Below are 23,937 nucleotides of genomic sequence, written 5' to 3' on the forward strand. Positions count from 1 at the left end.
TACCATCACTCCGAAAGAAAACAAAAAACGTTATTCCCCCTCCTCCATTTCACAGTTAGGCCCTAGTAAAGGAAGGGACACTTCCAAGGTCACACAGCTGCCAGAACAAGACTTCGGTGCGTTTGTGGCGAGGTGGGGACCTTTGCTCCAACTGACTCCACGGTTCTTGCGGACTCTCTAAAAGACCCTTTTGCTGGGGTGCCCTGGGAGAGTCACTGGAAGCCCGGGCGGGCGGGGCGGGGCGGGGTGCCACTCCACCCAGCCCCAGCCCCGCCCAGGCAGCTCAGAGAGGTGGGGGTGAAGGGGAGGCGGGGAGGACCGGGAGCGGGCGGGGGGCGCGCGGGGCGGGCAGTCCCGGCCTCGCCGCCGAGCTCGCAGTGCGGACCGTGCTGGCCCGGCGTCCGTTCGCGGCCCTCCTCCGCCTGCGCTCGCGTGCCCGGCGCGCCATGGCCCGGCCCCGGCCGCTCTCCCTACGGTGTCTGCCGCTGCCGCTGCTGCTGCTGCTGCCGCTACTGCGCGCTCGCCCGGCGCGCGCCGGGACCCAGGTACGCGCTCCGCGCGGCCCCCGGCGCCTCTGGGAGGGAAGCCGGCGCGAGGGGGCGCTGTTCCGGGGGGGGGGGGGTGAGTCGGGGAGGGTGCTCCGGAGCCCCGGGATGGGAGCCCCACCTGGAGCTCAGCGCCGGAGCTGAATTCAGGGTTGAGACGCCGGGAGAAGAGCGCAGAGGGAAGCGGCGCTGGAGATGGTGGGCGTGCTTGGGACCCGGAGTGTAAGGAAAGACCCAGCACGGTGCGGGGTGTCGGGGTGTCAGCAGAAGTCCACCCTGAAGCCGGGGACCCGAGCCCGGGGAGCTGGAAGCTAGGGAAGGGCGCAGGCGAAAGACACAGCCCCAGCCTAGGGAGGGGGTTCCTGGGAGCGCTGGACAGGGGCAACCAAGAGAGCTGGAAGAGCCACGGAGGGGCAGACCTCTTGGGACCTGCCTCCAGTGACTCTCGCTTTGCAGTAGGCCCTGGTCTCAGGCGTTCAGGCCATGCGGGGGACCGTCCATCTTTCCCCGATGTAGCCAACTGGGCTGCAGGCTCCACCTAATTGCTGGTGCTTGTGCCAGCGGTCGGTGCACCTGTGGAAGACCAGATGTCCACAAAAGTGGCCTGACTTCTTGCGACTATGGTACCAAGCATACCTGGACTCAAATTCCACATCTACTATTCATAGCTGGGTGACCTTGGGCGCCTGCTTTCAGCTCCCGGAGCCTGTCCATAGATAATGATAGTACCCACTCCCTGCAGTTGGAATGAGATCATGCCTGTAAAGTGCTTAGCACCACGCCTGGGGCCTAATTGACTGTCATCCAGTCAATTCCGACTCATGGTGATTTTATATAGTGTTTCTGAGCTGTACATCTTTATGGAAATAGACAGTCTCATCTTTCTGCAGTGAGTGGTGGGTTTGAAACGCCAACCTTGTGGTTAGCAGCCCAATGCCTAACTAACGGCAACGCCAGAACTCCTGAGTGCCACCAGAGGTGCCCTATAAGTAACACTGTGATTGATTATGGGATCGAATATTTGGAATATTACCATAGGGACTTTAAGTGAGGGGGTCAATCAGAACAGGAACCACTTAAGCAGGTTCTAGGAATGTCCCAGTGGGGAAGAGAGAGAAAGATCACATGATTAAGTGAATTGCCACTCTGAAGTCTGATTAAGAGGGATATCTGGTCTTGGGCATCTTCTCCCCATCCTGGGACTCTCAGACCATGAAGCCAGGAAGTGCCTTCTCCTGGTGCCTTGCCAGTCTCTTCCCTAGAAGAAGGTGAGACTGCCCAGTCTGAACACTGGTCAAGGGCAGACACCGCTCCCCAAGACAGGCAAATAAGGAGTAAGCACTAGCAGAACTGAAGTGAACAAAGGAAGGAATGCATTTTATTTCCATTTCACAGATGGAGAAACAGGGGTCAAGACAAGCAGCTAGTTTGGATTCAAGAGACCTAGGTTCTGGCACTTCCTCTCTCATTCCTTTGGGCAAGTCCTTACCTCTCTTGGAGCCTCAGGGGCCCCATTTGAAAAACATTATCTCCCCAACTTCCCGCCCACAGGAGACTCTTCAGGCTTCTGTGACCTGGCTCAGCAAGAGGAACAAGGGAGTCAAAACCCTCAGCCCACTGATGCACCTCATTTGGCTGCCACCTCTCACCATGCTGGCTGGGAGGTCTTGGGCATCCTCTAAGCTATAAACAGGCTGTCATGCTGGTGGGGGAGGGCTCACATCCAAAACAAAGCAAAGACAAAGAAAACCCAATGCGCTGTTTATGTAGTGAGTCAGCCAAACACTTGCTAGGGTGTGTGTGTGTGTGTGTGTGTGTGTGTGTGTGTGTGTGTGTGTGTGTGTGTGTGTGTATGTGTGTGTTTAGTTGGCTGGGGCAAGCTGGGGCTGGTGGGGCGGGAGGTGCAATCCTAAAGTTTGAAGGATAAAGTTCGAGGATGAAGCAGCTGGGGGACCCAGCACAGCTCTTCCCTAAACAGCTCCCTGCCCCCTGCACACACACACACACACACACACACACTCTTCAGCCAGCTGAGGCTGAATTTACTAGCATTCCTTAGCACATCCCGCTAGTTCTGTGGAGAGCTGTTTTCATTATCACCCACTCCCTCCCCCATAACAACTCCTCCTTCCTCTCCTAGCCAGGCAGGCGTTCTCTGAGGTCAAGGGCCAAGCCCTTTGGAGATCAGTTTGGGACTTAAAGCTTACCTAGGGCCCTAAAGTTGGCCTCTTCCTCAGCCTACTTGTTCCTGGAAGGTCCAGCCTGTCTTCTGCCCAATAGGCTTGGGGCTCCAAGGGCAGCTTGCCCTCACTACCTGCCACGGAACATGACGTCTCTGCCAGTGCCTCAGTACGAGTTAATGTCTTGTGCTTAGCAAGGCCTCTCCTCTCCTTTCCTCAACCGGATTTGCCATTTCCATCTAAGGAAGTGCTTTGCCCAGCTTGGAAGTGAGAGGGAGCTCAGAGCTTCCTTTATCTTTCTGAGGGGCTTTCCCAGTGTGGAAGTTGGAATGGACATGACACCTAGACATGCTGCCAGAGACTTCTGGGGACCCATTCTTTGCTGTGTGGCCTTCGAACAGGGGTGGGGAAACTTTTTTCTGCCCAGGGCCATTTGGATATTTCTAACATCATTCAGGGGCCACCTGGTCAAACATTTCATGAACTCACCCCTAATGCAATGGCTGGAACTGCTTCTCTTTGGTGAGGTGTGTGATGATTTTAGCTAGTATGGATGATTTTGCAGGCCAGATGTTCCCTACCCCTTAGAATATAGTGGAGAATTTTCCATCTTAGTTTCCTCATTTGTGCAAGAGCAGTTGGCACCACACACTTCTTCCACACACTTAGAGATCAGTCATGCAAGTTGGTCTGCTGGCTACCAACTGGGACCCAAGGACAGGAAACCCGGAGGACCTGGAGGACCTGGGACCTGGTGGAGTCCCAGGCTGGATCAGAGGTTCCAATCCAGGCTGTCCCTGGAGCTTAGGTGGTGGTGTGCCTCTGAGACCTGCGCTTGCCTTGGGTATAATTGGGAACTGTCTATTCAGACAAGACTGCCCATTGATACACATGAAGTGTGGGCCAGGCCCAGCCCACCAGCTCTATCTCTGCAGGGAATGTCTTGCTCCAACAGCCTCCTTGACTGATAAACAGAGCAAAGCACCCAGTGTGCTTAGCCCTTAGGGCAGCGCTTCCATTCTGGGGCATACACAGCCCTCTGAGACTCCAGTGATTCCTCCCCATTTGACAGGCTCAAACACCAGGGCTCCAAAGAGTCAGGTGGAGACTGCCCAAATAGCCTAGACAGTGGGAACTTGAGGAGCGTGGCAATGCCTTTTGTGGATGTCCACAAGGCCCTGAGAGCTTTCTAAACATCCCCGTTCCTGGATCCTTCCCTGCAGAAGTCCGAGTCAAGGAGTGGGGAGGAGGGCCTAACCATCTGGATTCCCCACGTGCACCCCAGATAATTCTAAGGTCAACCCTCCAATTAAGAATCGGTGGCAGCGATGAGGAGCCATGGAAGTTTGTGGAGCAAAAGCAGAACATAGATCATCAAAAAGAAGTTTAAAATGGCAGAGGGAAGGCTGCTGCATTTGTAAGAAAACAGTTGAGGCAACTAGGGTGTGGCTATGGAGTAGGAACTGCCCCCCCAGAACAAAAAAAACAAAAACCTCACTGCCTTGGAATGCATGCTGACTCATCAGAGACCCTGAAGGACAAGCTAGAACTGCCCCTTGTGAGTTTCCGACGGTGTGACGCCTTACAGGAGTAGAAAGCCCTCTCCCTCAGAATGGCCCGTGGTTTCACATTGCTGATCTTACAGGGAGCAACCCCAGGTGTAACTACTATGCCACCGGGGCTCTGGGTAAGACCAGGAGGCAGAAATAGGAGCCACTTAGGAGGGAGGATCAGAAGGACTTGGTGACTGATGGGCTGTCCAGGGTAAGAGGTAGTCTCAGAGGTTTCAGTTGGGCAGGAGAGTAGGAGGACACAGGCTTTGGAAAAGAGAGGCCATCCTGGGTCCGATTTTGATAGGATCATTGGGGGTACATGTGGAAGGTGTTCAGATGGCAGTGGGCTCCAGGGAAATTGCCTCACCATGAGACTGGGTTGGCCAAGATGCCACCTGTTCCGCCCTTGGATTGTTTCCCACCTTGACCCCTCCTTCACACCCACCCCTCCACCCCCACCACCCCCAGTCAGATATATTCATCACCCTTCAGAAAACTCTGGCCATCTCAGTGTGGGATTTCCTTACAAATGCCTAGGGACCTTTTCAAGCACAAACCACCCACGCCTCTGGGGGATTTGGCAGCAGGATGTACTGAGTGATGCTGCCAGGAGAGCTGGAGAGCTGAGATGAGCACTTTTCTGCTGCCCTCAGAACCAGCAGGGTAGGTGGGTCAGACCCAAGAGAAGCCCCGGTCTTCTGCTCCACTGCGCCCCTATTCAGGACCGTAGCTCTATCTGCTCCTGCTTAGTTAGAAGAGAAATAGAGAAGCCTTTGCCTGGTGGCTGTGGGTGGCCATAAGAGGGATAACATGTAAACCAGCTGTTGTAGTCAGACTGTGAGCCTGGGCAAGCTCCTAGTCTTCTCTGATGCTTAGATTTCTGAAATGGAGTGGTGGTGAATGCAAAGAGAGAAAAAATGATGTGCAAATGTGAGGGGAAGTTGGTGATGGCTGTTTTAATAGGTACTGTGTCCAAACCCCAAACCAAACCCACTGCCATCTAGTTGATTCCTACTGCTAAGCTAATTTATGGTGGCATAGTAGGTTATGCATTTAGCTGCTAACCATAAGGTCAGCAGTTTGAATCTACCAGCTGCTCTGGGGGGAGAAAGATGAGGCTTTCTGCTACCATAAATATTTACTGCTTCAGAAACCCCTAGGGGTAGTTCTACTCTGTCCTATCGGGTTGCTGTGAGACATGAGGTGTCACTGTCAGAGAAGCATTGGTCTACTAACCACTAGGTTGGTTGTTCAAACCCACCAGCCACTCTGTGGGAGAGAGAAGAGGCTGTCTTCCATCAGAATGGAAACTCTATGTAGGGTCACCATGAGTCAGGACTGTGCCAGCTTCTGTGCCTTGCATGCAGTGACATGTTTAAGGCTCACAACAAACTTCGGGAGACTTGTTATTCTCCCCATTTTACGGATGGGGAAGCTGAGGCTCCAGGCCATTCAGGGAGGAGGAGGGGGAGCTGGGATTTAAGCCCTGGCCGGACACCCTGCTTCCTCGGCAATCACAGGGTGTAGGGCCTAGGTGCATGACAGGCTCTGAGGCGGGAGTGGCCGTGGTAGACCGGCAGTGGTGGGAGGCTTGGCTTTGAGCTGGGAGGCCAGGACTTCTGGCAGCAGAGGTTCTCTGCAGACTCCTGGCCAACGTCAGGGCCTGGCCACTTCTCCCCAGGATGTGGCACCTCATCTGAGGAGGGAAGGAATGTTGCGGGCTGATGTGGAGGCTTCTTCTGGGTAGGCGTGGAGGCTTGTTAGGGGGTTGGCTAGGTCCTAAGGGTGAGTCTCTGGCCTGGCCATGAAGAACACATCGACATCTGCCCACTGGGCAGTGTCATAACTAGGGGATTGTGTATGGGAGGGGGGTGAAAGCAAATGACCCCAGGGTCCATGGCCTGTGTGGCAGCAGGCACAAGGGGTGGGTGGTACCAAAACAGTGGCATCACTAGATTTAGTATCACCTGTCACCAAAGCTGTACCTTGTCTTCACACATACTTCCTCCCTCCCCTCCCCCACCACTCAAGGTGATGGCAGGTGGGCCAAGGCCTGCCCATTGCTTAGAAAGGAGAGACTCCACCACTTTGGCCAATGGAGAGGGGAAGAGTTGTGGGGAGCTTTATGGGGGGGTGCTGGGCGGGTGAGCTCCCTACCCACCAGGTGGGTGTGATTCCATGTGTCACCACACTGGATGACACCCACCATAGTGAGCCACTACCACTGGGTCCTCAGGTCCGAAATGAATGGGGTAGGTCCAAAAGGATCCCAGCAGAGCAGGAGCAGGGACCCCAAAAGCCTCAAAGGGAAGGAATTCCACTGGGTTCAGGCCCCTCCACCTGGTGATGTCAGCGTTCATGTGTGGGAACGTTGCCCTCCCAATGCCCTGGGTCCTCGTTGCCCACCGGAAGCCCAGACAAAGTTCCCACTAATCTCTGACCCCTCCCACACAGCTCTGGCTACTTCACCCTGCCCCCTTCCCAGGCACAAAAAGCAGGGGCCCACTAATCTCATCCCTTGAACAAGTCACTGTTTTCTCACCTGACCAACACTGCTAAGAATGCCTACTACTCACTGCCATCAGGTCAGTGCTGGCTCAGCAACCCCGGTGGGTTTCCGGGACTGTAACTGTTTACGGGAGTAGAAAGCCCAGTCTTTCTCCCTCAGAGCTGCTGGTGGTTTCGAACTGCCAGCCTTGAGGATCACAGCCCAACCCGTAACCGCTACGCCACCATGCATCTCTAAGGAGGAACCTCACCCCCTCTTCAGAATACTAATAGCAATAACAGCTATATCCTGTTGCTGATACTATCACATTGACTATTTCTCAGAGGCTGGAGTGGTGTGAGCATATTACTGGCATTCCATCCCTCAGTCTTCACAGTTCTTTTTTGGGCAGGCACGGACAGCTCTTCATGGTATAGATGAAGAAACTGAGCCACAGAGAACTTATATCACCAGCCAGCGGCACACAGCTGTTGGTGGCCCGAGGTATAGTCCTCACACTTCCCTACCTCCTGAGCACTCGGTGAGTGCCAGAGGCTCCTTCCTGGGTGCCAGGCCTCTCGACGTGCCAGTCCATCCACCTGCAGCTGAATGAGCTAGCTCCGATCCAGCGCTGACCCTTACTCTCCCAGCTGGAATGTCCCCTATAGCTCCCCAGTGTTTTCAAGAAGCAGCCAAAAACTCTTCAGCCAGCGTGCCAGCTGAAGAGCTGTCATGCCCAGCCTCCACTCCTGCCACCCCAGGCTGCCCACCAAGACCAGCCGTAATGAACCGCCTCTCTCAAACGCACTGCCATTGAGTCTGTTCTGACTCATAGTGACCTTGTAGGGTAGGGTAGAACTGCCCCTTGTGGGTTTCTGAGACGAGTTTACCTAAATAGAAAGGCTCCTCTTTCTCCCTCAGAACAGCTGGTGGCTTCAAACTGCTGACCTTAGGTATGCAGCCCAAGGCATAACTCACTAAGCCACCAGGATCCTGGACCACCTGTAGGTCCCTGAAATTGCCAGGCTCTCGCTTTCCTTACACATCTTACTTGCTCTCCTTGGAATGTCCTTCTCCTCCTTAAAGATGAGCGCATAGGTGCCCTTCTGCAGGCAGTCTTTGTGTGTGCCCTCCTCTGTCTCCCAGAGCTCGCCATGGCTGGGAAGCTCAAAAGCACACCTCAGTCTATTTCTTCTGCTCCTCGAGCTCTCACCAGGGCCTGAAAGAGGCCAAGGGCTCAAGCAGGTATCTGAGACTTTGATCAAAAGCAAGTGTCTAAGACCCTTGCCCAGGAACCGCAGACACGTGTGAGCATTGGGCTTGCCAGAAAGCCCAAGGGGGTTGTAGGCTCACCCAGGCCTGGTGGTTTCCTAGCTCAAGGCTTAAGGAGCTGATCCCATGGACTTGGAGCCCAAAGTGGTCTGGCAGAGGCAGCTAGGAGAGGACCTTCGTTCGGGCTTCTGGTGTCCAGCTGATGTGTCAGGGCACGACCAGCTGAGGTGGTGACTGAGCCTGGCACCTGAGCCTGCTCTCAGTGCTCACTCCTGTGAGCGCCAAGTCCTTCTGCCCCCAGCAGCCAGTGACCGTGCCTGAACCTGGGCATGTGGCACTGCAGATGATTTATGGTGCTGGTGAAGAATATCGAATTTTGTCACTGAGAGAGGTTTTGAACCTGCCTTAGCTTGTCCCTGAGAGAGGTTTATATCCTGCCACAGGGCGTGGGGAAGCAGGTCTGCAGGAGAAGCAGCAGAGAGCGATGATGATGATTTACAACTGGGTCCAAAGCTGGATCTGCCACGTTGAAGCTGTCTGACCTTGGGACATGACCTCATGTCTCAGAGGCTCCATTTCCATATCTGTTAATAATGGCTGACACTTAAATAGTGACTCACTGTGTGCCAGCCCTGTTCTTTGCCTAAATGAACTCATTCAATTCTGATAAAACCCCGTGGAGCAAGAGCCCTGCTTACTGGGGAGGGGATGAGCTGTTCGAGGTCTTAGAGCTAGTAACCCAGGCTCCAGATGCGCAGGCTCATGTAACCAACAGCTGCCTGTGGAGCACCTACCATGGGCCAAGCTGGCATTGTTCTGGCATCATAGGAGCGAAGTCCCTGCCTGTAATGGTGCCAACGGTGAGGTCAGGGAGACAGAACATAAGCAAATACGGGTATATTCCAGGAGCTCCTAGGTTTAATAAAGAACAGCAAAGACTGGATAGGGAGAAGGAGAGTGGTAGAAGGTGGCTGGTGAGGGAAGACTTCTCCAGAGGAAACGATATGGGAACAGAGAACTATGTAAGGGAGTAAGGCATGAGAATATCCGGGACATGGGCACTGCAGATTAAGGGAGCCACGTGTGCAAAGGCCCTGAGGCTGGAAAGGATGAAGGCTTCAGAAGAAAAGGGTGAAAAAAAAACTTTTAAAAAGAAGAAGAGAATGATGATAAGAGGAGGTGTTGGGGGAACTCACACAGAGGCCTGAGAGCCGCGGTAGGGATTTGGGAGGTAATGTTATCCTCCCATTCACGGGTAGCAAAGGAGGTGCAGGATAGTGAGCACTCAATAAAAGACTCTCGTTCCTCTTACTTTTGTGGTGGGGAGAGAGACGTAACGCAAAATCCCCCATGTTAATCATCGTAAAGTGTGCACTTCAGTGGCAGGTAGTACATTCATAATGCGGCCATCACCACTACCCAGTTCCAGGCAATAATCATCACCCCCAAAGGAACCCCACCGGTGTACAATTGTACAATTGCCTTTGGGCATCTCTCCCGTCGGCCTCTGCGCCTACCCCACTCTGCCTGAACGCCATCCCCATGCTGGATTTTCAGACTGCCAGGGAGCCCCTGCCCTGCCCTCAGTCCCCAGATGCTACAACTATGTGTGACTCTCAACAGTTCTTGGCAGAAGAAATGTGTCCGCTCCAATGACCAGGAGGGAAACTATGCCAGACCTCAGGTCACCTGCCTCCTCCCATGGCCTCCTTCCCTCCTTCCCTCGATGCTGCGTGGCTTTAGGCCTGTTGCTGCCCCTTCCTGGGCCTCACTGTCCCCTTCTGTAGTGTAGTTGTAAGAAAGGCATGGCATGGCATCAGGGTCCAACCTCCTCTGACTTCCCTGGGGAAGGAGAATCACCACCAGCATCAACCCATGGCAGATTTCTACGAGGTGAAGTCAGACGGCCACCTTTCCCCAACCCCTTTACCAAGTCTGACACCAGCCAGCTCTTCCGCAGAGCCCTTTGCTCCTCTGCTGTGTTCAATAAGTCATGCCAATGGCCACCTAGAAGTCACAACAAAGACTCACAATGGTGGGGCTTATTAGGCAAGTAATGCTGTTGTGATTCAGGGCTGTCTGGTTGGTTCGGGTTCATAGTGACCTCATACACAGCAGAACAGAACACTGCTCAGTCCTGTGTCATCCCCACAACTGCTGTTATGGTTGAGCCTATTGCTGCAACCACCGTCAGTCCAGCTCACCAGGAGCCTGCCTCTTTCTGACTGACCACTCTTTTCCCAAGAGTGAGGTCCTTTTCCAGGGACTGCTCTCTCCTAATACATGTCCAAGGGCATGGGATGACATCTTGCCATCTTCCCTTCTAAAGGACATTCTGGCTGTGCTTCAAGACAGATTCGTTTCTTCTGCTGGCAGTCCTTGGAGCATTGGATATTCTTTGCCAGCACCATAAATCCAACCCCAGCAACTCTGTGATCTTCCTTATATACTGTGCGACTTTCCTATGCATAGGAAGTGATTGAAAATACTGTGGCTTGGGTCAGGCACACCTTGGTCGTGAGAGAGACATCTTTGCTCTTCAACACCTTAAAGAGGTGTTGGTTGTGCAGCAGCTTTGCCCAAAGTAATAACATCAGTGCGTCTCTTGACTGCTGCTTTGGTGAGCATTGTCTGTGGATCCAGGCAAAAGGAAAACCATAATGTTGTCCATCCGCCCACTTGTGAGGATTTTGGTGTTCTTTACATTGAGTTGCAATCTATACTGAAGGCTGCAGCCCTTGATCTTCATCGGTAAGTGCTTTAAGTCCTCCTCACTTTCAACAGGCAAGATTGTGTCATCTGTGTTCTAGGGAAGTAACAGGTTATAACTCAGGTTTAGGAACTACTCAAGATACAGTTCTTCTACCAGGACAGTCTCTTTTCGGCCATACCAGCAGGGAGGTCTCTCTCCAGCCCTCAGCCCTGCCTCTGACCAACCTGGGCAAGTGTTACAAAGCTTTTTAGCTCCACCGATGAGCGCCCAGAGGTGTCCCCCTGCACCAGCAAGCCTCTTACTCAGAGACGTTCGCTTTTGTGGTGCCATGGGCCAGGAAATCCACCAGGCCATCTCCAGGTTCTTTTGCCGATGCTGCTGCTATTTCTCTGCCACAGCTTCTCGCCATCTGATGGTGGGTGTCTCTGAGTAAGAGGCTTGCTGGTGCGGGTAAAACACAGATAGTGTAAGACTGGCCGTGTTTAAGACTGTGTAATGCAGTCAGTGGCCTTCATTGCATTCACAGTATTCTGCAACCATCACCACTATTTCCAAGATTTTTTGTCACCTGAGCAGAAGCTCTATAACCATTGGACAATAACGCCCTACTCTCCACCCCCTCACTGTCCCCTGGTAACCTTGACTCTATATTTGATCTCTTCGAATTTTCCTCTCTAGATATATTTTAAATCATTTTATTGGGGGCTCATACAACTCTTATGACAATCCATACATACATTAATTGTGTAAAGCACATTTGTTCATTCATTGCCCTCATCATTCTTAAAACATTTGCTCTCCGCTTAAGCCCCTGGCATCAGTTCCTCATTTTCCCCCTCCTTCCTCACTCCCCCATGAACTCTTGATAAGTTATAAATTATTATTTGGTCATATCTTACACTGTCCGACGTCTCCCTTCACTCACTTTTCTGTTGTTAATCCCCTAGGGATGGGGTTATATGTAGACCCTTGTCATCGGTTCCCCCTTGCCACGCCACCCTTCCTCCACCCTCCCTGTATGGGCACTCTCAGCAATGGTCCTGAGGGATCACCTGTCTTGGTTTCCCTGTGTTTCCAGTTCCTATCTGTACCAGTGTACATCCGCTGGTCTAGCCAGATTTGTAAGGTAGAATTGGGATCATGATAGTTGGGGGAGGAAGCATTTAGAAACTAGAGGAAAGTTGTATGTTTCATCATTGCTACACTGCACCCTGAGTGGCTCGTCTCCTCCCTGACACCCTTCTGTAAGGGGATGTTCAGTTGCCTACAGATGGGTCTTGGGTCCCCAATCTGCACTCCTCCTCATTCACAATGATTTGATTTGTTGTTCTTTGAAGCTTGATGCCTGATCCCTTCGACACCTTGTGAGCACACAGACTGGTGTGCTTCTTCCATGTGGGCTTGTTTGCTTCTGAGCTAGATGGCTGCTTGTTTACCTTCAAGCCTTTAAGACCCCAGATGCTATATCTTTGATAGCCGGGCATCATCATCTTTCTTCACCACATTTGCTTATGCACCCATTTGTCTTCAGCAATCGTGTTGGGAAGGTGAGCATCATGGAATGCCAGTTTAATAGAACAAAGTATTCTTGCAGTGAGGGAGTCCTTGAGTGGAGGCCCAATGTCCTTCTGCTACCTTAATACTAAACCTATAAATATATGTACATAGATCTATTTCCCCATCCTCATATAGAGATATATTTGCATATGTACATGCCTTTATTTAGGCCTCTATAAATTCCCTTTGCCTCCTAGATCTTTCCTCTATTTCCTTTGACTTTCCTCTTGTCCCACTATCATGCTCAGTCTTCATTTGGGTTTCAGTAATTCCTCTTGGTTACATTACCCTTGATCACACCCTACCAGGCCTCCCACACCCTCCTCACCACCGATTTTGATCACTTGTTGTTCCCTTGTCCCTGGGTTTGTTAACACCACTACCTTTCCCCCACTCCCCCTCTCCCATGTGCCCCCAGAACCATCAGTTTCATTGTTTTCTCCTCCAGATTGTTCATCTAGCCTATCTTATTTAGACAGACCTGCGGAGATAATAACATGCACAAAAACAAGACAGCAAAACAAAGCAAAAGAAGAAAACAAAACAACAAAAAGCCAATGACAAAACAACAACAACAAAGAAAAGCCTGTAGGTAGTTCAAGGACTGTTTGTTGGCCTTCAGGAGTGTTTTCCGCTCAAGTGTGATGGGGTGCCAAGCCCTGGCCCAAAGTCTATTTTTGGTATTCCCTGGGGACTTCGTTGCTCTGTTCCCCTTGCTGTTCTGTTGCACACCCTTAGTGTTTTGTCTATATTCCCACACTGTGTCTCCAGTGCTGTCTCCTGTAGGGCTGTGGGTCCGTGAAGGATGTCCTGTCTTGTAGTGGGGCCGGCTATATGGTCTTCTCTGTGGATTGGCTGCTCTGAGTGGGACTATTGTCCTCAATGCTTGGTGTGCCGTCCTCAATGCTTGGTGTGCCAGGATGTGCTCCACTCTCTCTCCCTCCCCCTTCATTTGTTCCCGTGTGCTCTGGTCAGACAGGTCCCTCTTCCTGAGCTGCAGCTTCAGTGCTGTCCTCTGAAATAAATTCTTCTGGGGGAAGGGGCAGCTGTCCACACAGTTGGGATGGGGGCCGGCCCCTCAGTATTCTAGATATTTCTAAGTGAATAGACTCCTACAGTTTTGTCTTTTAGCATCTGCCATTTCACACAGCATAATGTCTTCAGGGTCCAGGCATGTTGTAGCAAATGTCAGAACGTCATTCCTTCAGGCGACAGCTTTTCCACCTAAACATCCACTGGCGTGCATCTTGGATAAATACAATACCTAAGGAGCATTACTGGGTCATGTGGTGGTGTGCTCCAGTTGGTTCCATTCTAACATATGGAGACCTCACGTGCGCAGATGGGGACTGAGACATGAGTTTTCAAGGCTATGACCTTTTAGAACCAGATCGCCAGGCCTGCCTTTAAAGCCACCTCTTGTGGCAGGGTGAGTGTGTGTGTGTGTGTGTGTGTGTGTGTGTGTGTGAGAGAGAGAGAGAGAGAGAGAGAGAGAGAGAGAGAGAGAGAGAGAGAGAGAGAGAGAGAGAGATACAGCCAACCTTTGGGCTAGTGGTCAGGTGTTTACCCGTCTTCTGTACCTCTCAGAGACTCATAACTTTATTCCTTCTTGTGGCTGGATAGCGTCCAATTGTACACTTTGTTTACATGTCCATTTGTTGATACACTGCCAGGTGGTTACCCCTTTTGACTGTTGGGAACGTTGCCACTGCAAACGTTCCTGTGCAAGTCCCTGCTTGCCTCCTTGCTTTCCATTCATTCGGAGTGGCGTTGGAACGTCACCTGCCATGCGAGGAGCCGTGGTGGCCCAGGGTTGAAGTGCTGAGCTGCTAACGCCCAGCCGCACCTCGAGAGCAAGAGGAGGCAATTTGGTCTGTGAACTGACCGCCTTCGAAACCCTACGAAACAGTGCCACTTTGGTCGATACAGTCATGATTAGGTGGAATCAAATACTTGGCAGCAGATTTGGTTTGGGGTATAGTGATTCTGTTTTGTTTGTTGAGAAACTGACCAATTTTCCACAACAGCCATGAATATTTTCATGGATGCTATTTTTGGCAAGTCTCTGCTTTCCTCTAAGGACATCTCCCGCTAGGCCACCTCCAGCCACACCTGCCTGCAGCGGGGCAGGAAACCCTGGTGGCTGCTCGTTAGAGACCTTCTTGCCATCTTCCCCGGCCCCACAGGTGTTCGGCGACGTGGACCAGGTGCGCATGACGTCGGAGGGCTCCGACTGCCGCTGCAAGTGCATCCTGCGGCCGCTGAGCAGGGACGCGTGCAGCCGGGTGCGCAGCGGGCAGGCGCGCGTGGAGGACTTCTACGCAGTGGAGACTGTGAGCTCTGGCTCCGACTGCCGCTGCTCCTGCACGGCACCGCCCGCCTCGCTCAACCCCTGCGAGAACCTGTGGAAGATGGAGAAGCTCAAGAAGCAGGCGCCCGAGCTCCTCAAGGTAACCTTCCTGGGGGCGGATCAGGTCCAGCAGCCGGGTGGGTGCTTACTGGGGGGCCAGGCTCCAGACTCGTCTCTCCACGGAACAGGCTACCCATTCTGGCCCAAGACCATCCAGCCAGTAAGTGATAGAAGCAGGCTTCCTTGGCTAATGGCTAGTTCACCTTAATCCACCCTCTTCGACACATGCCAGTGCCCTGTGGCCAGTGCCCTGTGTTTTACCCAGGAACCCTGGTAGTGTCATGGGTTACATGTTGGGCTGCTAATCACAAGGTTGGCAGTTTGAAGCCACCAGCCACTCAATGAGGGACAAAACGAGGCTGTCTGGTCACATAAGGATTTATAGTCTCAAAAACCCTAGATAGGGTGGATATGAGTAAGAATCAACTCAATGGCAGTGGGATGTATTTTTTTAATGAAACAATAATATTTTCTATATTAAAGCACTAGGTACATACCAGATGCTGTGCTAAACCTCTTATCCGGCACATATTTCTTTATATTCCTAACCATTCTGTGAAATACGGGATAATTGTCCGAATTTTATGGATGAAGAAATTGAGGTTTGGAGAACTTAGGCCACTTGCCCACACGCACATGATAGGCAAGCTCATAGCTATACCAGACTTTCGTGTGACTTAGAAAGGACCTCCACTTTGAGTAGGCAGTTAGAAAGAGGCACCGCTTCGGGAAACCCAACCCCCACTGGGCCAGGCCCATGACGTGGCTAGGTGCAGGAAGGCTAGCCTGCGTTCCCACAGCCAGCCAGGAACCTTTGTGGAATCCATGCCATGTTATTCAGGGCAGTGCTTTGTGGTGGGACTGAGATTTATTCCCAGGTCCTGCTGCGTCCAAATAATGGGTTGTAAACCACTTTGTCCTCCTACCTTCTTGTGAGTAAAGGACTGGATCGATTGGTATCTTTGGGGACTATCTTTTTCTCCTCCAAATACATGATTCTCTTCTGCTGACCCGTTGAGTAAGAACTGTGAAGAGTCTGAGATGTTGTCCTCGTGGAGAGCTAACAAACTAACTGACCACAGTTTCGGGGAGGCTGGCAGGAGAGACGTTTCTCTCAGAGACAAAGGGAACCACAGTCCCTGCTCCTTCTTCTAGCTCTAATTCCTACAAGGCAAAGCAGTGAGGGCAAGCTAAGACCTGCACACTGTGGCTGTGTTACACAAAGAGCAGGAGCTTGGGGAACCCAAATCTTTTAAAATGGACATGGAGCATGCTGCCTGATGCCCCAGAAGGAAACACTCGCTCTCTCTTTCAAGGCTATTGTCTGTCTAACCAGATAGCCTAGAACAGGGGTCAGCAAACTTTTGAGACAGAAGAACCAATCTTGTCCCTCACAATTTAAAATTACCACCAAAAAAAGATTAAAATTATTTGACATATATTTTACCAACTAATGGAATCACCATTGGCTGACTAATATCCCTTACAATTGTTCTGTTTTGCTCCAGAGCCACCCATATGTACCAAAAGAGCCGCCTTAGGCTCCTGAGCCACAGTTTCCTGGCACCCTGGCCTAGAACAAAGGCGAGCCGGGCTTCTGCGTGCAAGACACGCAGAAAAGCTGGAGTCTCGTGGAGAACTGACTCCCGACATTTGGCTAAAACTGGTCACTTAAATTTGTCTCTAACTTTAGTTGTATTTTTGTAGCCCTTGAATGGATGTTAGAACTCTCCAAATGTGAGGATGGGATGCGGTAATGGTGTTGGCTTTCAGGTCAAGTGGCCTCTTGACAGCTTGGAAGTCCCTCGACTACACATTTTCCCAAGATTTAGCTGTAGCCCTGCAGACTTCAGGCACCCAGGCCATAAGGCAAGAGGGACAAGCGCCGCCTCAGTGCAAGCCAACCTTTCCATAACCCAATTGGAAGCATGTTTCACATGAGGATGCACACAACCCTTCATGTGTGCTGGCTAATTTCATTTTTACCACAACCCTTTGGAGAAGAATTTGTGGTCCTTACCTTATGGAAGGAATCTGAAGCCAGGGGAAGGGGGGGGGGGAGGAGAAAGAAAGAAAACAGCTCATCATCATCAAGTTGATGTCGATTCATAGTGACCCTGGAGGGCAAGGTAGAACTGCCCCTGTGGGTTCCTGGGACGAAGGCTTGTTACAGGAATAGAAAGCCTTGTCTTTCTCCCATGAAGCTGGCTGGTGTTTTTGAACTGCTGTCCTTGCAGTTAGCAGCCCAACGTGTAATCACTATGCCACCGGGACTATGGAAGCCTAGAAAGGGTCTATGATTTGCCCCAAACCATATAGCAAGAAAGTAATGGAGCTGAAGTCTGAAGCCAGGAATGCCCTACTACGTCCCCTGGCCCCATGGACGCCTCCGTGAGCAGCCCTCTCAGTCAGGAGCTTGTCGTCTCTTAGACCTATTTGGTGCCCTAACAACTTAGGGGACCTTGTTCATCTTCACAGAACTGGAGTGGTGGCCTGGATTTAGCAATAGGTGCAGGGAGAGGAAAGAAGACCCTTCCTCACTAACACTCAGGAGCTGGGTAGATACAAGAGGGCACCCAGTGAACCCAGGAAGAAGAGAGCCAGGATAGGCAGGAGGAGACAGAGCAAGAACTTCTCCTGTTCAGCCCCACACCTGCTACCACCAGCAGGATGCTCTTTGTGGGCAGCTGTCAGGAGAGGTGGCCAGGGGAACGTGCAGTGGGAGGCCATCCCAGCCTCTTAAGCTAGTGATTTGCTCTTAGTTGCATGGGTCTGTATAGTAGGGAGGGGATTCTGGAACTCCCCCTTTCTTGGGCAGGCGGGCTTTCGGGGTATGACTCTTACCTTTTCACTCCCTCTCCTTCTGAGCATGGACCAGACACGGTCCTGTCCTGGAAGAATTCCCAGGGCTGCAGGGAGCATAGCTCTTCACCTTAATAATGGCAGTGTGACTAGTGCTGGCCTGAAGGATATCCCAGGAACTGTGGGAGCACCAAGGAGGGAAGAACCATGGAGCTGGGTTTTGAAGGATGTACAGGAGCCCACCAGGCAGAGAAGGCATGAGTGAAGGTGGCACAGGGTGCTTCTCTCCCAGTCTGCCAGGCTGCCTGCCAGCTTCTCTAACACGATACTTCATAACCATCTGTGCAAAGGGATCGCTTTAAAACAGTTTCCAACCTGTCATGAGCTAGTACTTTTGCAAAACACTATAAAAATGAACTACGGGGAAAACATGACAAAATAAACACAGACAGATTACGAATCCAATGTTTTATTACTAGAGCAGCGGTTCTCAACCTATCTCAAAAGGGGTCGCATAACCCTTTCACAGGGGTCACCCGATTCATAACAGTAGCAAAATTAGTTATGAAGTAGCAACACAGATAATTTTCTGGTTAGGGGTCACCACAATATGAGGGACTGTATGAAAAGGTCACAGCATTAGGAAGGTTGAGAACCACTGTCCTAGAGTCAACATGTAAAAGTAGTCCGTCAATTGATTCCTAAACAAGCACTCTCACTTCTACAATGGCCAAGCCGGTTACATGTGGCTTGGGCCAGTGCTGGTGCACAGTCAGGTTGAGTGTCGCTTTTTCTCACCTCGAGCCCTTTGCACCCGCAGCTTTCTTTGCCTGCCCTGTCCCCCCCACTACCACCATTTCCCCCACCCCCACCCCGCTGCTGCCTCTGCCAAATGGGTGCTCCTTCCTCAGAGCTCAGCTCAAATAAACCTTCCTTGTGCTGGCAGTGTGCCCTAACCCACCCTGTGCCCAGATAAAATCAGGTCCTTGTCACTAATGATCTGAGAGTCTATGTGCTACTGTCTGTGTTCCCTTGTAGACTGTGAAGGATGCTGAGGGTCCCCTATCTGTCGTGCTTGTCATCATCTCTACTAGCTGGCCCTGAGCCTGCCCAGATTGAACATCTGTTGAGGCCAAGAAGGGATGCAAAGGCAGAGGCAGCGCATAGAAGACTTACCTCCCAGCCTTAGGACAGGGGAGGCCACACATGGGCTCTGAGGAGCCTCAGAAAGCAATCTGTTGTTCTTGTTACTGTTGTGTGCCATTGAGTTGATTGCAAGTCCTCATGAGCCTACAGGACAAAGCAGAGCTTCCCCATAAGGTTTCCTAGCTGAAAGCTTTGCAGGGGCACATCCCAGATCTTGTCTCTCATGGAGTGGCTTTGAATAGTGGATTTGAACCACTGACTTTTGGTTAACAGCACTTAACCATTGCATCCCCAGAGCTCCTTAGAAAGGTATCTACCCATGGTATCCGGCTATGAAAAGATATAGCGTCTGGGGTCTTAAAGGCTTGAAGGTAAACAAGCGGCCATCTAGCTCAGAAGCAACAAAGCCCACATGGAAGAAGCACACCAGCCTGTGCGATCATGAGGTGTTGAAGGGATCAGATATAAGGCATCATCAGAACAAAAAAAATCTTACCATAGTGAATGAAGGGGGACGTGCAGAGTGGAGACCCAAAGCCCATTTGTTGGCCACTGGAGATCCTCTTGCAGAGGGGTCTATGGGAGCAGATGAGTCAGTCAGGGTATGATGTAGCACTGAAGAATACAGCTTTCCTCTTGTTCCTAAATGCTTTCACCCTTCCCCCCGCCCCCTCCCCCCCTGCCACTATCATGATCCGAATTCTACCTTGCAAGTCTGGCTAGACCAGAGGATGTACACTGGTGCAGATAGGAGCTGAGGCACAGGGAATCCAGGGCGGAGGATATCTTCAGGACCAGGGGTGTGGGTGGTGATACTGGGAGGGTAGAGGGAGAGTGGGTTGGAAAGAGGGAACCGATTACAAGGATCTACATGTGACCTCCTCCCCTGGGGACAGACAGCAGAAAAGGGAGTGAAGGGAGACGTTGGACAGGACAAGATATGACAAAATAATAATTTATAAATTATCAAGGGCTTATGAGGGAGGGGGGATTGGGGCGGGAGGATGGGAAAAAAAGAGGACCTGATGCCAATGGCTTAAGTGGAGAGCAAATGTTTTGAGAATGATGAGGGCAATGAATGTACAAATGTGCTTTACACAATTGATGTATTTATGGATTGTGATAAGAGTTGTATGAGCCCCTAATAAAATGTCTTCAAAAAAAAGAAAAAAAGAAAGATTTCTACCCAGGCATGGTCAGCACGGGGCTTGGGGAATCAGTTTTGGTGGTGGTGAGGGTGACAGAGCAAAGTGGGCAGTTCCCACCCCGCACCCTGGAGAATCATCTCACTGCTGATGCTACTGCTGTGCACCCCACTGGGCACCAAGCCCCGTCCATGCTGCTCCTGCACCTAACCGCCCAGTTTTGCAGAGAAGGAAACGGAGACACAGAGGGGTGTACATGCCTGGGTCTCAGATGGTGCTTACAGAGCCCCGGAGGTTCCATGACAGCCCCTTGAAGGCCTGATCAGGCTTGTGGGGGGCAGACAAGGGCTCCCCACTCCCCTCTTCTTCCGTTTTAGAGATCAGATTCTGCTCAATGGCAGGAACCCCCTGGTGCTGCCCAGTCACTGAGGAATGCTGCAGGGCTCAGAGTGGGGTCAGGTGAGGGTGGGCAGAGGAACTGTCCTTCCCCAGAAACCAAAGGAGGGCAACTCCCCAGCCAGGCCCTTGTGCCAGGGTTTCCCTGACAGCCCCTTTGGCTTCTTGAGCACCTGGAGGGGAGCGTGAGGTGCAGCTGAGGGAAGAGCTCCTGGCAGACAGGGAACTCTGGGTGCACTCCAGCCTCTGCTGCTGACCTGCTGTGCATGCCCCTCCTCAGGCCTCAGTTTCCCCTTACAAACACAAGGCAGAAGCAGTACATGGGCCAGGAAAGAGGTTTGGTTGACACCATCTGGGTTCTGCCCCAGATTCCATCATTTAACAGCCGGGTGGCCTTGGGCTTCCCTTCTCGCTGCGGCAGCTTCCTGATCTGCAAATTGAGCATGAAAGTAGCACATTCCTTCACTTAGGTTGAGTGTCTACCAGAAGACCCTGAGGTGAGACTGTGTATGCAAATAATTTATTGTGAGCGTGCTTCTAGGAGAAGCTGGTCGCATACGGGGAGAATTGGACAGGGCTGGGGCAGGAGCCGGAAGGGCGTGACATCTGGCAGAAACTCAGCCTCAGCCCCGCTGGTCCCCAGGGGAGTCTGCAGTGTGAATCACAGCTCCGCACTGTAGCAAGGCAGCTGATTTTCAGTGCCTATCCTGGTCAGCCATTGCTTCAGCGCCAGGCATCCAATCCCAGGCACTTCTGGAACACAGGGGCTCCAGTAGCCCTAGGGCAGTCTTCCAAAGAAAGTTCCAAGTGTAGACAGTTAGCCAGGGATGGACACAGACACAGTAAGAGAGCCCTCCACGGGATGTGGATGGAGCTCCTTCAAGGACCACTTCCCACCTCGTGGACTTGTGAGGAGCAAGCTCAGGAAAGCTCTCCCATGGTGCCTAGCACGGTTAAGTGCTTGAGAGATGGAATCAGTTGCCTTTCTTATGCTTATAGCTGGCTGGCTCTAGTGAGCACTGAGGTTCTGAGCCATGGGGTTCTGGCAAGTTCTCAGCAGTTGCCGGGCTCCTCTTGTCCCCTTCCCTACTTCCAACCCTGTCTCCCTCCGGCAGCTGCAGTCCATGGTGGATCTCCTGGAGGGCACCCTCTACAGCATGGACCTGATGAAGGTGCACGCCTACGTTCAGAAAGTGGCCTCCCAGATGAACACGCTGGAAGAGGTAAGAGCGGCTCAAGCTGCAGGCCAGGCTGGTGTGACAGGAGCCAAGTTAGGTGTCTGAGGAGTCTGAGGTCATTCTGGCTTGATCCTGGTGGCCATTGGAAGCTGGGTGTCAATGGAAGGAACTGGGAAGGGAGTTTAAGTCACCTGCCCAGCTGTGAAGGGAAGAGATCTGTTACTCAAGGCCTCGCAGGAAGTTTGTGGGCTGCAGAGAGCGAAGGCCCTGCTGGTAGCTGGGTTCTCAGTTTACCAGGACTAGGGCCCATCCAGTGTATAGCTCCCAGAACCATTTTCACACAGGATGCCACTCAGCAGGGGCCCCTGGAGTGGTGCAGCAGGGCAGGGCTGCACAGTCCCCGACAGGTCAGGCTGCACAACTCTCCCGGCACTCACCTGCAGAGACGCTGGGGGGCTGGGCCTCTCTCCGGGAGATGGGGACAGTGTTGAATGAGTAGTGTAGGGGTCCAGGCTTCAGGTTCAACGTTTGCATATCTGCTGGCACAGCCTGGCCTCCGCCTGTTTCCTGCATCCGGCCGCTTGGAACCTGGGGATATGCAGCTGCCAGGAGCAGGCGTGGGCTTCCTTTCCCAAAGTCCTTTCCACAGGGAGGGGGCGCCTGGCATCCTGTGCCCCAGGATGGGCGCTTAACCCTTTATTAACCCCAGAGGTGAGGGCACAATTATTCAATCATGGGTTTGGTGAGGGCCTGCCCTGTGCCATGTCCATGCCTGTGGGGGGAAAAGGGAGTGTTTGTGGAGTTTCTGCTGTCACCACTACTTCCTGTCCATGCCAGGCTCTGCAGTTGCCTTCCGCTGGCCTGTAGCCTGCATTCTCCGGAAATACTAACTTATTTCACAGAGCTCTGAGCTGGATGCTCTGGAGGCTCAGCCTGCTAGGCCTGGAACAAATCAGAAATTATTTCCAAAGCCAGAGAGAAATGATTTAAAAATAAAATTATCTTCTGTTTTGTATTAACCATGCTTTGCGTCTGTCAACCATGGTTTACTAAGTGATAACCCCATGGAAATCAAAAGCTGCTGGCTGACACTCTATGGAACTGGGGAGACCAGCCTCCTCAGGACACGGGGGTAGGTGGGGAGAGCGGTGGATTAGCAGCCTGCCAAGGCCCCAAGTTTTTCTCCATTTTCCCTTATTTCAGCAGTTCTCAGCCAAGTGTGACTAAGGGGGGGAGCATTTGACAATTCCTGGGGCTATTTTTGGTTGTCATAACTTGGGGGGAGGGGTCGAGGCCAGGGATGCTGCCAACCATCTTACAGAGCACAGGACAATCCCCGTAGTGAGACAGCCCACCTCATACTGAGAGTCACAGGTGGAAGGGACACAGGGGTTTGCACCCTTTTGTATTTTTAAAATTTAAGATCAGGATAAGGCAGTTTCTAATTTTTAATCCATCCTTTTTTTGCCTTGGAAAGAACAATAATCACAAGGTCTTTTAGCAGCCTGCTTGGTTCCACATGTGCTTGCCCGCTGCCACCACTCACTGCCACCACCAAACCGTGGGCAGGAGATGGGGCAGCAAAGCCTCCGAATGGAAGCTGGGGGGGTCCTCCCCGGGGGGTCAGGGTATCCAAGGAAGCTGGCAGGGGAAAGCTGTTGAGTGCCACCTCCACAGAGCGTCAAGACCAACCTGAGCCGGGAGAATGAGGTGGTACGGGAGAGCATGCGCCACCTCTCAGAACAGCTGCAGCACTATGAGAACCACTCGGCCATCATGCTGGGCATCAAGAAGGAGCTCTCCAGCCTGGGCCTCCAGCTGCTGCACAAGGACCAAGCCACTGGCCCTGCTGCTGCCCCGGCCACGGACCTTGACAGCAAGTCTCAGGTGAGGCCATGCTTCCAAGATCAGGCCCAGAAAGTGGGTGGGCTAGGGAGTACAGCTGGGACTTCTACCTGACAGCCAGCTTGGCTGAGGCTTGGGGCAAGACTGAGGGGTAGATGGCTCAGGATGGTGGTGGTGGTGTTTGAATTACCTGTCATGTAGTAAGGACAGGTAATCTGGGAGAAAAGAGAGGTATTCATCAAAGGGCCTGGTCTCAAAACCAGGCCACGATTCTCATTTCCAGGTTTCCAAACTGGTGGGAACAAGGGTATAGGGATGGGGCACCCACCTGGCCTAGCAGACCAGGTCTGCTGCAGCAACATCACTTCTGGCCTCCCTGTTCTTGCTGGACCCCTGTCTAGGTCAGGTAGCTGGGGGTGGGTGTAGGTGAGCAATGCTGCAGGGATCCCAGCAGACTGACACTTGCTCCTCCAACCCCTCCAGGGGTGAGGACGCTCCTGCTGCAAGCATCCACAAGGCCAACTCAAGTTCAGAGCAGAAAGGGGGCTGGGATACTGGTTTCATCACTAGCCAGACAACACACCTTTATACACATTTGGGAATGGCACTTTCTTTAGGCAGACAAATTACACACACAACAACAACCCAGACTCTCCTGCTGAGTAGGAATTTAGGAAGAGGAGCCCTCTCTGGATGGACAAATGATA

At 52.2% G+C, this 23,937-nt stretch overlaps 1 protein-coding gene across 1 annotated transcript in view; it reads left to right on the forward strand.

The window, feature by feature from the left end:
- Positions 1-391: 391 nt before the first annotated feature.
- The window catches only part of OLFML2A (olfactomedin like 2A), a 34,825-nt gene continuing 11,279 nt past the window's right edge, over positions 392-23,937 (forward strand). Inside the window, exons 1-4 of the mRNA XM_075560485.1 lie at positions 392-545; positions 14,495-14,758; positions 21,323-21,430; positions 23,063-23,272. Of these exons, the coding sequence (XP_075416600.1) occupies positions 447-545; positions 14,495-14,758; positions 21,323-21,430; positions 23,063-23,272 (681 nt within the window). The 5' untranslated portion in view covers positions 392-446. The remainder of the gene's footprint in view (positions 546-14,494; positions 14,759-21,322; positions 21,431-23,062; positions 23,273-23,937) is intronic.

This window comes from Tenrec ecaudatus, chromosome 10 (assembly GCF_050624435.1).
Source record: "Tenrec ecaudatus isolate mTenEca1 chromosome 10, mTenEca1.hap1, whole genome shotgun sequence".
Lineage (NCBI taxonomy): Eukaryota > Metazoa > Chordata > Mammalia > Afrosoricida > Tenrecidae > Tenrec > Tenrec ecaudatus.